At 39.1% G+C, this 13,960-nt stretch overlaps 1 protein-coding gene across 4 annotated transcripts in view; it reads left to right on the forward strand.

The window, feature by feature from the left end:
- The window catches only part of ATAD2B (ATPase family AAA domain containing 2B), a 62,099-nt gene that overhangs the window by 12,288 nt on the left and 35,851 nt on the right, over window positions 1-13,960 (forward strand). For 3 of the 4 annotated variants that reach the window (XM_079969639.1, XM_079969640.1, XM_079969641.1), the window contains exons 3-9: window positions 7,040-7,086; window positions 7,970-8,123; window positions 9,610-9,712; window positions 10,854-10,962; window positions 11,344-11,460; window positions 12,825-12,900; window positions 13,482-13,580. In XM_079969639.1, the coding sequence (XP_079825765.1) occupies window positions 7,040-7,086; window positions 7,970-8,123; window positions 9,610-9,712; window positions 10,854-10,962; window positions 11,344-11,460; window positions 12,825-12,900; window positions 13,482-13,580 (705 nt within the window). Of the gene's footprint in view, window positions 1-7,039; window positions 7,087-7,969; window positions 8,124-9,609; window positions 9,713-10,297; window positions 10,532-10,853; window positions 10,963-11,343; window positions 11,461-12,824; window positions 12,901-13,481; window positions 13,581-13,960 lie in introns of those variants that run through there. The other variant, XM_079969642.1, reaches the window with a different exon arrangement.

Below are 13,960 nucleotides of genomic sequence, written 5' to 3' on the forward strand. Positions count from 1 at the left end.
CCTTCCAAATCCAATACGTCAGTGTCTTCGAGAAGTAGCCAGTCTTTTAGCCAGCAAAAGGCTGCGGCTTCATAATACAACTTTAAGTCCGGCAGGGCAAAGCCCCCTCTTTCTTTCGCATCAGTTAGTATCTTAAACTTAATTCTGGGCTTTTTGCCCTGCCAGACAAATCTAGATATATCTCTCTGCCACTTCCGGAAACACTCTGTCTTGTCCACAATCTGCAATGTTTGAAACAAAAACAACATCTTTGGCAATACATTCATCTTAACAGCAGCAATTCGGCCTAACAGAGAAAGCTTCAATTTTGTCCAACTATCCAAATCTCTCTTAATTTCAGACCAACATTTTTCGTAATTATCCTTAAATAGACTCAGATTTTTTACTGTTATGTTTACCCCTAGGTACTTTACTTTTTTAACCACAGTTAGTTCCGTTTCTCTCTGAAACTGTTCCGACTCTACATCTGTCAGATTTTTCCCCAACACCTTAGTTTTCTGTTTATTTAGTTTAAATCCTGCCACCCGACCAAAATCTTGGATCAGTTGTAATACTCTTTTTGTACTAGATTCTGGCTCCTGCAGGGTCAAAACTAGGTCATCTGCAAAAGCTTTAAGTTTATATTGTTTCGCTCCGACCTGAATCCCTTCCACCAACTGGTCCCCTCTAATCATATTCAAGAGCACCTCCAGAACTGATATAAATAATAAAGGGGAAATCGGGCAGCCTTGTCGTGTTCCTTTTTCAATTTTAAACTCTTCAGTAACCACATTGTTTACTATCAATTTAGCCTTTTGTTCTGAATATATTGCATCAATCCCATTCTCAAAACCCCGACCCACTCCCATTTCTTTTAAATTTCCCTTCATAAATTTCCAAGAGATATTATCAAAGGCCTTCTCCGCATCTATAAAGATTAACACTGCTTTTGTATTTATATCAGTTTGCAAAAGTTCCAAAATGTCAATAATGTTCCTTGTATTAGCAAACATGTGTCTACCTGGGAGAAAGCCTGCCTGGTCTTTATGAATTACTTCATTTAAAACTTTTTTAAATCTACTTGCCAAAACATCTGCAAAAATTTTGTAATCCACATTTAAAAGGGAGATGGGACGGTAGTTCTTAAGTTGCGTCTTTTCAGCTTCCGATTTTGGTATCAATGTGATGAAAGCTTCCTTCCACGATTCCGGCGCCCTCCTCCCCTCCATAATTTCATTGCTAACCTCCATCAGTGGTTGAATCAAATGGTCTTTTAATATCTTATAATACTTGGAGGTTAGCCCGTCTGGCCCTGGAGATTTGCCCGGTTTCATGTTTTGAATGGCTTGTTCAATTTCTTGACATGTTATTTTACTGTTCAGGAGAGATCTATTTTCTTGTGACAGCCTTTTAAGTCCATTTTTCTCCAAAAATTGTTTTATCTCGTCCTCATTCTGCGGCCCTTGAGTATATAATTTTTTGAAGTATTTCTGGAAACACTTTCTAATCTCCGTGGGGTTCTGAATGTTTCTTCCTTCAATTTCCAAATTTGTAACTGTATTCAATTTTTGTCTCTTCTTCAACTGCCAAGCTAGCAGTTTCCCACATTTATTTGCCGATTCAAAAGTTTTTTGTTTCATTAATTTAATCTTCCACTCTATTTCCTGATTTATCAGTTTAGAATACTGTGCTTGATAGAGTTTGATTTCTCTCAAGATCGGCAGGGACTTCGGGTTTGATCTTAACTTCTTCTCCAATTCTTTTATTTTCTCCAAAATCTTATCTTTTCTGTCATTTTGTATCCTCTTCCTTGCCGCATTCTGTTGTATCAAGAACCCCCTCATCACAGCTTTACTTGCATCCCAAATAATTCTTTTTTCCACCGCAGTGTTCATATTTATCTCAAAGTAATCCTTCAATGCTTTCTGGGCCTTCTTAGTAATCTCCTGATCTCTGAACAGATTGTCATTCATCTTCCATCTAAAGGAACCAGTTGGTAATAGTATCATATCCATTTTCAGTGCGTTATGGTCGGAGCAGGTTTTTGGGCAGATTTCCACCTTTCTGACCTTCGGTGCCAGACCTCTAGTTATCCATATTTGGTCGATTCTTGTCCAAGTCAGCTGGGCTTCAGAGAAGAATGTTCCTTCTTTTCCCAAGGGATTCTTCGTTCTCCAAATGTCAATCCAGTCCATATTGTCAGTCAGTTCAAAAAAGGTCTTTGGTAGTCTGCCATCTTTAGTGACATTCTGGCTTTGTGACTTATCCATGTTTGTTGATACGACCCCGTTCATGTCTCCCATCATGATGATGTTGTCATAATCCAGATGTTCCAGCATAGTCTCATGCAACTTCTTGAAAAATTCCGACTTCCCTTCATTTGGTGCATAAATTCCTAATATCAGAATCTTTTCTCCTTGATGTTGTATTTCGATTGCCAAAATTCTTCCATATTCATCTTTAAATAAGAATTTAGGTGACAGGCTCTCTTTTGCATATATCACCACGCCTCTCTTCTTTACTTTGTCTGAAGATATAAATTCCTGACCAAGTCTTTTATTTATTAGTACTTTCCGGTGGAGCCTAGTCACATGTGTTTCTTGTAAGCAAATAATGTCCAATTGTTCCTTTTTCAATATATGAAAAATTTTCCTTCTTTTTTCCGGAATGTTACAGCCATTTATATTCCAGCTCAAAAGTTGCAGAGACATCCTGGATAAGTCTGGTTATTTTTCTAGGGGTAGTACCTTATTCGCTAGGTCTTCAGAATCCGAGGGTGCAGGCACCTCTGGTACTACAGGCCCCGAGGGTAGTTCCAATCCTTTTTGAAGGTCCTCTCCGTACGCAGTCAGAAATTTGTCTCTATCTTCCAGTGATCTGATTTTAATCTTCTTCCCTCTAAAAGTAAAAGATAATCCTTGAGGAAAGTCCCACCTGAAGATAATTGTGTTGCTCCTTAACAATCTTGTTAGTTCCAAATAATCAGATCTAAGGTCCAAAAGTTGTTTAGGAATATCCTTAAAAATTTCGATTCTTTTGTCCAGAATGTCCAGTGACTTTCCGTAATGTAAACCCAAAATCTTGTCCCTTTCCTCCTTTGATCTCAGTATTATTAAACAATCTCTGGGCTTCTCTCTCTTTATAAGTCTTCCAAGTCTGAAAGCTGATGTAATTTTAAAGTCTTTTTCCTCTAGGTTCCAAAACTTGGAAAATTCTTTAGTCAAGAACTCAGCTAAGTTGCCTTCTTCCACCTCTGGTATCGACCTTATCCTTAAATTAGTCTGTCTATTCTGTAGTTCTATCATAGAAAGATAGGTCTGATGTTCACCTACTTGTTTGCTGAGTGGTCTTACCTCTTTCTCTAAATTTCCCAATCTTTGGCTGGTATCTTCAGCCAATTTCCGATTTTCACCTGCAGTCTCCTTCAGTTCTCCAATTGCTTGCACATTTTGTGCAACTTGTCCAGTTAGTCTATTTAAACATTCAGTATTTTGTTCAATTTTAGCTGTTTGCTGATCAGCTTTTTTATCCAAAGATTCCACTTTTTTATCCAAAGATTCCAGTTTTTCAAGAATTTTCTCTAAAGTAGAACTGATTTCTCCTGAGGCCATCTCTTCCAATTGAAATTCCTCAGTTTCTGCCCGTGGCAGAGAAGCAGCTTCTTTCTCAGAAGTCAGAGTAGGCAAAGTAAGCACAGTAGGCACAGATGATCTGCGTGCCTGGGAGACTGCGGTTAGAGTTGTTTGTCTGGTTCTCGGTCCCTTTTTTCTTGCGCCACTCATTCCAGAGTTATCTAAAATTCAAGGTCAAGCTGAGTTGTTCCCATGAGAAAAGCAACAGCCCAGATAGTAATAGTCAAACAGGAGGCCGGGAAAGGGAAAGTAAAACAATGTCACTGCTATTAATCCCAAATCCTCTAGGGGGAACTTAAAATGTCTTTAGGAAAGAAGACAATTTCAGTAAAAATATTATAATCCCATTTAATGTCCGAGAGCCTTCAATAGGGTAATTTTTAGCAGAGTTAGTGTTTAAAAAGTCACAGTGTTTCAGACAGTGCTTGCTGGTATTCCAAAAGATGCTTCAAAGTAACCAGTTCAGACTCCCTCAGATTGTTTCAAAATTTAAGTTCAAAAGTATCCAGCCCTGCAAGCTGGCTACTCAATTACTCAGGCAGTTCCAGCACCTGGGATTCTTGCTTTAATTATAATCCAAATAGAAGAAAGGTATCAAAGTCCACATAAAAGTCATATAATCAATTACTTAAAGTCCTTATTCAGCTTAAAAATAATTTCCGCGGATGTCCAGATCAGTTAGATTAAAAGTTCACTCTTTGCCTCCACTCCTCCGGCTCTTTGCTTAATGATTCAATGACAGCGGAAGACGGACTTCCTATTTTTCGTCACTCCGCTTTCAGCCAAATTAAGTACTTAAAGTCCCGAAACTTTTAAAGTCCGTTTACTCACGGGTTGTTGTTTTCCGAATCTGTAGTTTAGGAAGAAAGGACAGCGCTCACCGGCAGCAGCAACGCGGCTTCACTCCGCCGATTGCGGAACGATCCTCAGCGCCGCAACCCCCTCCGCGATCCGGAGCCCCTTACGGGGTTCCTTCAACGTTTTGGGGGCTGCTCCTGGCGCCCGCCGGACCCCAAGACCACAGGCTTCTGCTGCCTGTGGTTTTCCAAAGTGGGTCCCCGCTTCGCCGCAGCGGGAGACCCTTTTTCGGCGGAGCTTCCCTTCCCCGACTAGGAAAGGGCAGCCATTGCCGTTCGCGCCTCCTCCGGAAGTCCTATAATAATAATATATTTATACCCCGCCCATCTGGCTGGGTTTTGCTAGCCACTCTGGGCAGCTCCCAACAGAATATTAAAAACACGATTAAACAACAAACTTTGAGAACTTCCCTAAACAGGGCTGCCTTCAGATGTCTTCTAACAGTCAGATAGTTTTTTATTTCCTTGACATCTGATGGGAGGGTGTCCCACATGGTGGGCGCCACTATTGAGAAGGCCCTCTGCCTGGTTCCCTGTAACCTCACTTCTTGCAGGGAGGGAACCGCCAGAAGGCCCTCAGAGTTGGACCTCAGTTTCTGGGCTGAACGATGGGGGTGTTCCTGGAAAACCGTTTTTGGATATTTAGCAGTAATGGTGTTGGTGCCCGTTCCCTCTCACCATTTTGTAGTGACACCAATGCCTCAACAGGATCACCAGTAGTGTCAGCTTGAAAATCCCCCAGAACATTCAGGAATCCTGGTTCCATAATTCTTTGTGAATGGACCATTTTAACTGACGCCCACCCCCCGCTCTGCATTGGGAAGTGGGGCAGAACTTGCTACCTTTGGCCTAAACCTGACAGGAAGTGGTTTATCCATGTTTCATAGAACATCTCCTAGCATCTTTACTTTTACTTTTTGGAGAAATATTTTAAAACTGAATGCCTGATGGTCCTGCCAGTCATTTTCTGTTCCAGAATAGAGTAAATGCTTCAGTAATTTTTCTTGCAAGAATCTTTTCTATTTGTCTACTGATAGCATTATCAGATAGGTGAAACACCGTAGTTATTTCTTTGCTTTATATTTCTGAATTAAACACGGCATCTTTGTGTGTGCTCTACCACTGAGCTATGACCTGTTTCCTTTATTTTGGAAAGTACTTCAAATTTTAAATCTATTCTTACTTTTTAAAACAGAAAATTACAGTTCTATAGAATCAATGTACAGTGGTGCCCCTAAGACGAATGCCTCGCAAGACGGAAAACTCGCTAGACGAAAGAGTTTTCCGTTTTGGAGGTGCTTCGCAAAACGAATTTCCTATGGGCTTGCTTCGCAAGACAAAAATGTCTTGCGAGTTCCTGCAGGGTTTTTTTCCTTCCCCCCCCCCCTTTTTCTAAGCTGCTAAGCCGCTTATCTGCTTATCCGCTAAGCCGCTAAAAGCCGCTAATAGCGCTAATCCGCTAAGCCGTCAATGGGCTTGCTTCGCAAGACGAAAAAACCGCTAGACGAAGAGACTCGCGGAACGGATTCTTTTCGTCTTGCGAGGCACCACTGTACAGAATACTTGTGTCTTATGAGTTCTTGAGCTGATCAATAGAGTGGCTGTAAATTTTGTTTATTTAATCCATTAATGAATAAAGCATAAACCTGCAGTTGGTAAAAAGAGATGTGGTGTGTTTTGTAAAATCACTGTTCAGCTGATTCCCACCATTACTTAGAATCATAGAATCATAGAGTTGGAAGAGACGACAAGGGCCATCGAGTCCAACCCCCTGCCAAGCAGTTAAAACTATTATTAAATAGTTTTAACCTAAACTATGAGTTAATATGTACACTGCAGCTTAGCAAGACTCTTAAAAATCAATACTTTTTTTTGTTTTTAAAAATGACTAGGGAGGAGCACAGTGACTATGAGCCCCTGTATTGAAGCCTGTATGTACTTGCTAACCATATTTTGTCATGCAAGCCAGATCTATGTTTCACATTGCCCAAATATTGGCTTTTGAGTCTTCACCTTAAGTGGAATTCCAGGTTTTTTTTTAATCTGAACAGTTTCACAGGTACAGATTTTCTCATCAGCATAACAGTGATGGGGAAACATATCTGCTAAAATTATCCTGGGCATACAGCTATTTACAGTCCTGGAACCTGTCACTGATTAGCCCTGTGAAGCTTATGTCTAATACCAGCACAAAATTGTGGTAATGGGTTAAATAATAATAATAGGCAAGTTTTAAGATCTCCGTAATATGACTACTTCTTACTAATACGTTTTAACATTTGAGAGCTAATGTTCTGCAGATAAGGACATTCTAATTTCATTATTGATTCCCTGGGTGAACTTGGGCAAATCTCTGGCTCTGTCTCATTTCCCCATCCACAGGTGTTGAAGAATAGTTATCTATTGTGAAAGAGAGTGAGATATAAAACTACTTGTTTGAGAAGTAGTTTACTATAATACTAGCAGTGGTCATATTCAGTCTGTAACATTTAGGTGTGATGCAAGTTATGTGTGGCTTGTAACTTTTAATAGAACAAATGAATATATTTTGCAAATTTAATTATTTCGTAGGTTAACTTCTCAATCTGGTGCTACATTACCAAATGGACGTAGTTTATGTAAGTACTTCATTTTTTACCTATGACCTTTCCAATTAATAGTGATTTATTTTGTTCCCTTGTGTCTTCTGTCTTTCAGTGTCAGGAATTTGTTGTTTTTTCGCCCACGCAAACAAATGAATTACCAATAAGATTCCATGCAGCATTATTTGCCATGATTTTCTTCTTATTACATTCACACATTATGATAATTGTCATCTAAAAATAGTTGCTACTCTAAAGAAATGAGGATAAATATACCGTAAATCAATAGTGAAGTGGGAGGCTATGAAATGAAAAGAAGTGATTTTTACAAGGAAATTGCTTGTTTATATTATGAGGTTGAAGCAGAATTGATAAGGTGATTTTTACTTAAATAAAATAGAAATAGACGAAGGATTTATTAAGGCTAAAAAATAGCTAGAAGATATTGCAGGAGGAGGAGAAGAAGAAGAGAGTATAGTATAGTGATTAGGATCTTGGGAGTCCATGGTTCAAATCTCCACTCGGCCATGAAGCTCACTGGGTGACCTATGGCCAGTAATTGTCTCAGCCCTAGCTGAGGGTTGTTGTGGGAATTAAATGAGGAGGGTTGTTGTGGGAATTAAATGAGGAGGGGGAGAACCATGATCTCTACCTTGAGCTCCTTGAATAAAAAGCCGGGATACGAATGAAATAAATAAATAAATAAATAAATAAATAAGAGAGACAAGGTGACTTACCTGAATTTAGACACGTGGTTGATCTGTCAAGTTGGAATATAATAAAAGTGATCCCGCAAGGAAAGTGAGAGGGGACAAAGTATCTTCCCAGCTTTCTTACTGTACTGTACTTGTACCTTTCATTTTTTAAATTTATCGTTATTAGCATATAATTCTTATTAAAACATTTAAAATCATTTCAGCTCTCAAAAGCAATTCTCTTCGTGGGGAGAAAAAGGTTGATGGGGACCATGCCTGTATAAATGGAGGTAGAGAAATCAGAAAAAGTTGCCGATCCAGAAAAAACAGATTTGAAAGTTTGAATCAAAGTTTACTGTTTGACCAACTGGTAAACAGGTATGTGGAAATTTTCCAATAACGTTTTCTAGAGTACTGGCTTTGTTGACATATTTTGTTTTCAGATTGCGAGAATACGTCCTTTAGCCATTCCTAAATTGCCGCTAATTAGTTTTTGATTTAAGTGTTTGACATATCATTAACAAATATATCCTAGTGCAGAACTGTTGGTCAAAATATTGAAATTTTTGTTTAATTAAACACAGCCATGCATACAAATTGGTTTCCTTTCTGGATTATTTTAGTCTTAACTCCGTTTAACAGAGATTTTGATCTTTTTCTTCAGCTTCTAACATCCTATGGTTTTTACAAAGTTATTGAAACTACAGATGTTAACAACGATGATTGAATCTACTATATAGTAAATTTCATGCTTGGACATTATTATGCTCCAGTTTTTATCACTGTTTTATTTCAGTGTAACTACTGAAGGCAGGTGGCTTTTATTCTCTTTGTGACCTATAAAGCAGGGGTGGCTATATATATATATTTTAATGCTATGGGCAATTGACAGCCACCCCTCCCAAGTACCACATGGCGGTGGTGTGCATGGCCAATATATTTGCAGACTACACATGCAGCATACATACGCAAAAGAGACTACAAAGTACACTTGCACATGCACACTCATGCAGTGCGCATACATCCATAGACTCTCTCTCACACACTAGTAACTTAGCTAGATTCTTATACAGTGGTACCTCTGGTTACGTACTTAATTCATTCCAGAGGCCCGTTCTTAACCTGAAACTGTTCTTAACCTGAAGCACCACTTTATAGCTAATGGGACCTCCTGCTGCCGCCGCACAATTTCTGTTCTCATCCTGAAGCAAAGTTCTTAACCCGAGGTACTATTTCTGGGTTAGCAGAGTCTGTAACCTGAAGCGTATGTAACCCGAGGTACCACTGTATGGTAGAAAAGGCAGTAGCATTTCTCATCATATTTTCTTCTCTCATAAATTTAGGCCGAGCTAGCATCCATTATTCATGCTCATGCAATTTATAACTGATTAGGTCATACAGCATTCCATGAGTACCTTGCATTCACAGAATTCCCGAAATCACAAAATCATCATCTCACAACTTACTGTGTTAACACAGAGCACACACACACACACTCTTTCTTTGCAGGATGAGAGTTATTATAAAGTTCTCCCCACCCTAGCAGTATGGTGGTGGGGGGGAAGTGAACCTTTTTCTGTTCACAGTAGGAGAATAAAAAGAGTGTTCCCAAGACACCCTGTCCCCACATACCTGTACTAACATGAGGAAAATGCTGCTTTTTATTCATCATCTCTAGCGAGCAGGTAGAAGGCTTTATCACCTGATCTTAGAGGGAGATGAAGCGATAAAGCATCCTTTTGCTTTCTCTTGCTGGAGCAATTTCAAACGAGGATGCAGAGCACTTAATCTCAGTGCTGAGCACTACTGTTTGCATAGTAAACAGTATCACATATCATTTAAAAACAATGTTCATATATTACAGCACTGCTGAAGCTGTTCTTCAGGAAATGGACAATATTAACATCAGACGGAATAGGCGATCAGGTGAAGTGGAACGGTTGCGCATGTGGACAGATACAGAATTTGTAAGTTCAAGTTTCCAGACCTCAAGTTATAAAAATATATATCCTTTCAATTTTAAACATTTCGAAGATATCTGTATCTTCTATGCAGCGCTTTAAACAGATGAATAAAATATTGACTTTTTAAAATTATAAATTAATATGTTTGATTCATTTGCAAATAATCATGACAGCGATGGAGCAGAGAGGGAGAGGTATGTGATATAGGCTTATATAAAATAGCTGCCAATTTATATTGTGTGTGTGTGTGTGGCAGGGGCTGGAAATCTAACAGCAGTAGTATAACTTCTGGCAAAACTGAATACAAATTCTGTGTGTAGCATATATTTGGCTGATCCATCTTTGGGTTTGCAAAGTTAATATAGACCAGTTCAGCTGTTGTTTTCTTCTACTGTTGAGTGGTCAGGGCCTGTATTGTTCCTGTGATTTCTTGAGGCCTCCCTCGAACAGTACAACAGCACATTTGAAAGCTAGTCATAGCTCAGGGAGTTGTCTTAGTTCCCGTCTGCCACAACTCAGCAGACTTGCACAACTGTTGAAATGCAATGGCAAATGGCTTGGTAAGTGAAAGCCAATTGATGAGGCAACAAGGCTTCCTCTTTTATGAGCTGGCTAAGTTGCAACAGCCCCGCCCTCCCAAGCAACCCTATTGGCTGCTGGGAAGCTGTAGCTCTGTGTGGTGGAATCCCAGAGTCTCTGGTTCATTTCTGTGGCTCCCAACCTTTGGGCAGCATCTTTGTGGGCGTCCCATTGCTGCATGGTGGCAAGAAGACCAAAGAATTTGAACAGAATAATTGGGGGCACTTGCACTGTGCACCACCTGTAAGTTCCAGAATGCTGAATGTGCTCCTTTCCCCAAAATGTGAACGCTTGTTCAATAGCAGCTGCTCCACTATTACAATAGCAAATATTTTTGTATGGCATAAATTTGTGAAGATAGATGCTGTAACAAATTTGTTTTGTTGGTCTTGATGTTGCTGTAGTAGGGAAATGATAACATGCTCACTGTGTCTTCAGTGTCAGTAGCTGATTTATAATTGCTTATAGTCCCAAGCATCACTTATTTCTCACCTTGAACACTTCCCAGATGATGTGTGTTTCTTGTTTTACAATGCAGATCATGCTGATATTATCTTTATTCCAGGAAAACATGGATATGTATTCACGTGTCAAGAGGAGGAGGAAATCACTGAGGAGAAATAGCTATGGAATCCAGAACCACCATGAAGTTTCCACAGAAGGGGAAGAAGAAGGTAATGACAGAGGTTAGCTAGCTACCTTTGTAGGTGCTATTGAAAATGTTTGTGTAAAAAAGCCAATATAGGGGTTACAAGATTATATAGTCATGGAATTGCTGATATCTTTAATTTTGTTTAGTTATATCCCACAGACCAAAATAATCCCTGCTCTGAACATATTCAATTTACTGAATCTGTCATTACACTGAACAGATTGATTTTAAATTCTTTATCACCTGTGATAAAATTTATCCTGATATATTATAAAAATACTCTTTGTGACCAAATTTTATCTGTCTGTCTGTCTATTAGAATCATTTTACAAATTAACAGGAATCCTTTTACAAGAGTCTGCAATGAAGTTGTATAAATTCTTTATTTGCCTTTTATTTCTAGAATCTCAAGAAGAAGATGGAGATATTGAAGTAGAGGAGGCAGAGGGAGAAGAAAATGATCGTCCATATAACCTGAGACAAAGAAAAACAGTGGAGAGATACCAAGCGCCTCCTATAGGTAAGAGAGAAGCATAAACATGCACACCACTCTTCCTTAATTTTAGTAGCTGTGTTGGTCAGGCTGTCTTCAATGTATAGCAAGAGAAATGGTACCTTTTTACCTGATGATTTATTTAACTGCTGGAAGCCCAAGGGCCTTTCATAATACTTTTCTTTTTGCACTGGATGTTCTTTGAGACATTATTGCCACATTTGCATGTTGCACTACAGCATAGTATAAGATAATCAATGAGCTTAGGCAAGCCTTGAGCTCATGTGCTCTTCCTTCTGAATGAATAGCTGGAAGGATGTCAGGTGCTTTTTCTTTTTCGTAATTATGGCTTGTTATAATATTCTAAACAAACCATGGTTAACATAGACTGGTTGTTTGAAACCATGGCTTCAAGTTAATGTTAACTTGTTGGTTTGGATAAAATGTCAAACCACAGTTAAGAAAAAGAAAAACGCATCTAACCTTCCAGCTATTCAGAATGAATTATGTATGGTTCTAACTCTGTGTCTGTTTCACTGACAATTCTTGTACAACCTCTGCCATTTAGGTATGATGAGATAAGCAGTAGAACTTTGCTCTCCTGTGTGACTCCTTTTCTCTCTGCCCTCTTGCTGTGTGCAGCAGTGATGGGAAATCTGTGTTTCTCCAATTGTTGGACTCCAGATCCCATCAGCCCCATCTATCATAGCCAGTGCTCAGGGACAAATGGAGTTCATAGTCCAGCAACAGCTGGAGGACAAGAAGTTTCCTACCCCTGGTATAAAGGACTGGGAGAGCCCATAATTAATTTAAATAGGAAATCTGCTTGGTTGCACCTTTTAACTTTTATTTATACTTGTATATTTTGAGAGGAATCCAGCGGAAGTTGTGGTACATATGTCTTAAAGAAATGAGTGTGATTTCAGTAGGGTTGCCATATGTCCAGAATTTCCCAGACGTACCCGGGATACTGCAGTTGCAAGCAGTGTTCGGGCAGAAATTGACAAAATGTCTGGGAAAATCCAGACATATGGCAGCCCATGCCGGCACTGTCGTTTTTACTGAATTTCCTCAGAAATAGCTCAAAAACAACCAATTTCTTGGCAATTTTGCAAATAAAGCTATTTTTTAAAAAAAATATGGCAACCCTAGATTTGAGAAAACTGGTTTGGAGAGATGATGATGATGATGATGGAGTTTTTAAAAAAGTTATTGCTTGCTTGCTTGCTTGCTTGCTTGCATAAAGGTCTGAGCTTTGCGTAAAGGTTGTGAGCTTTAGCAAGATACCTAACAGTGAGCATGTAGTTGTTTGTATAAATCTGTAAGAAAATAAAAATAATAGTACACAAATTTGTATTGCATTGTTTTTCAAATTGGTTTGTCTTCTCCAGTGCCCGCACACCAGAAGAAAAGGGAAAATGCATTGTTTGACATACATAGATCTCCTGCAAGAAGAAGCCATATCAGGTAAATCAGGGGCCAGCAATGTTTGGGGGCATATAGGTACATTTGGAATTTTGAGAGAGTCCCACGGGCACTACTTTCTCTTCCCCAAGTCACTTCCCCCCCAAAATGTAAAGAGACAATGTTTCTGTGACACACACATAGGGGAGCAGGAAGTACATTGGCGGTGATAAACTTGGTCAAATTTATCATGGTTTATTAGATCAAGTCACAACAGAGCCAGGCCAGAGTGAAATATTTCAAATATCATTATAAACTTGAGCTTTAACTTCTCCTGTTTCGAACAAATCTTGCTTAAGATTAACCATAGTTGGAATTTGATAAAATGACAACCTGCAGTTAATAAAAATGGAAGTAAAAGCTTCCAGTCTTACATGCTGATGAAGGGGAGGGGGTACTGTGAGGCTTCTTGTAACTTAGTCCTTTCACAAGAAACTGGTTTATCATGACATCTGAGCCGGTTCAGTGTATGAAGATAAGGTGGTTTTCTCTGCTTATTACATTTTGTTGGTGTTCTTAACTGTTAGCATTGGAACGCTGAATACATGCTGTTCTTCAGTGAAATACTTTTGTTGCTTCCATAGGAGAAAGAAGCATGCTATTCATAGCAGTGATACAACCTCTTCAGATGAAGAACGCTTTGAAAGAAGAAAATCTAAGAGCATGGCAAGAGCAAGGAACAGGTAATTTTTTGTTCTTTTCAACTTGGGGAATAACAGCTTCACTATACTTGTCTTGGTGAAGCTTGTCAGACATGCAAAACTATTTTATTCTGACTCAGATAATTGGCTCATCTAATCTAGTATTCTCTGTTCTGACTGGCAGCAAGTCTGCTCCTTAAGTGTTTTTTAAATTAAAGATGCATGGGTGGGATGTAGTCTGAGACTTCGCTTGTAAACTATGTATCTTTGCATGTGTCGTACTCATACTTCTTATTGTAAATTAGTCTTTTGGTTCTTTCTCCCTGATACTTAGCGACACTTTTCCTCATGGTGGCTGAAGTTATTAGTATTATGTTGGGACATATTGAAACATCATATGGCTTCCCCCTTGACATACATGT

Source organism: Podarcis cretensis (genome assembly GCF_951804945.1).
Source record: "Podarcis cretensis genome assembly, chromosome: 3".
In the NCBI taxonomy this organism is placed as follows: Eukaryota; Metazoa; Chordata; class Lepidosauria; order Squamata; family Lacertidae; genus Podarcis; species Podarcis cretensis.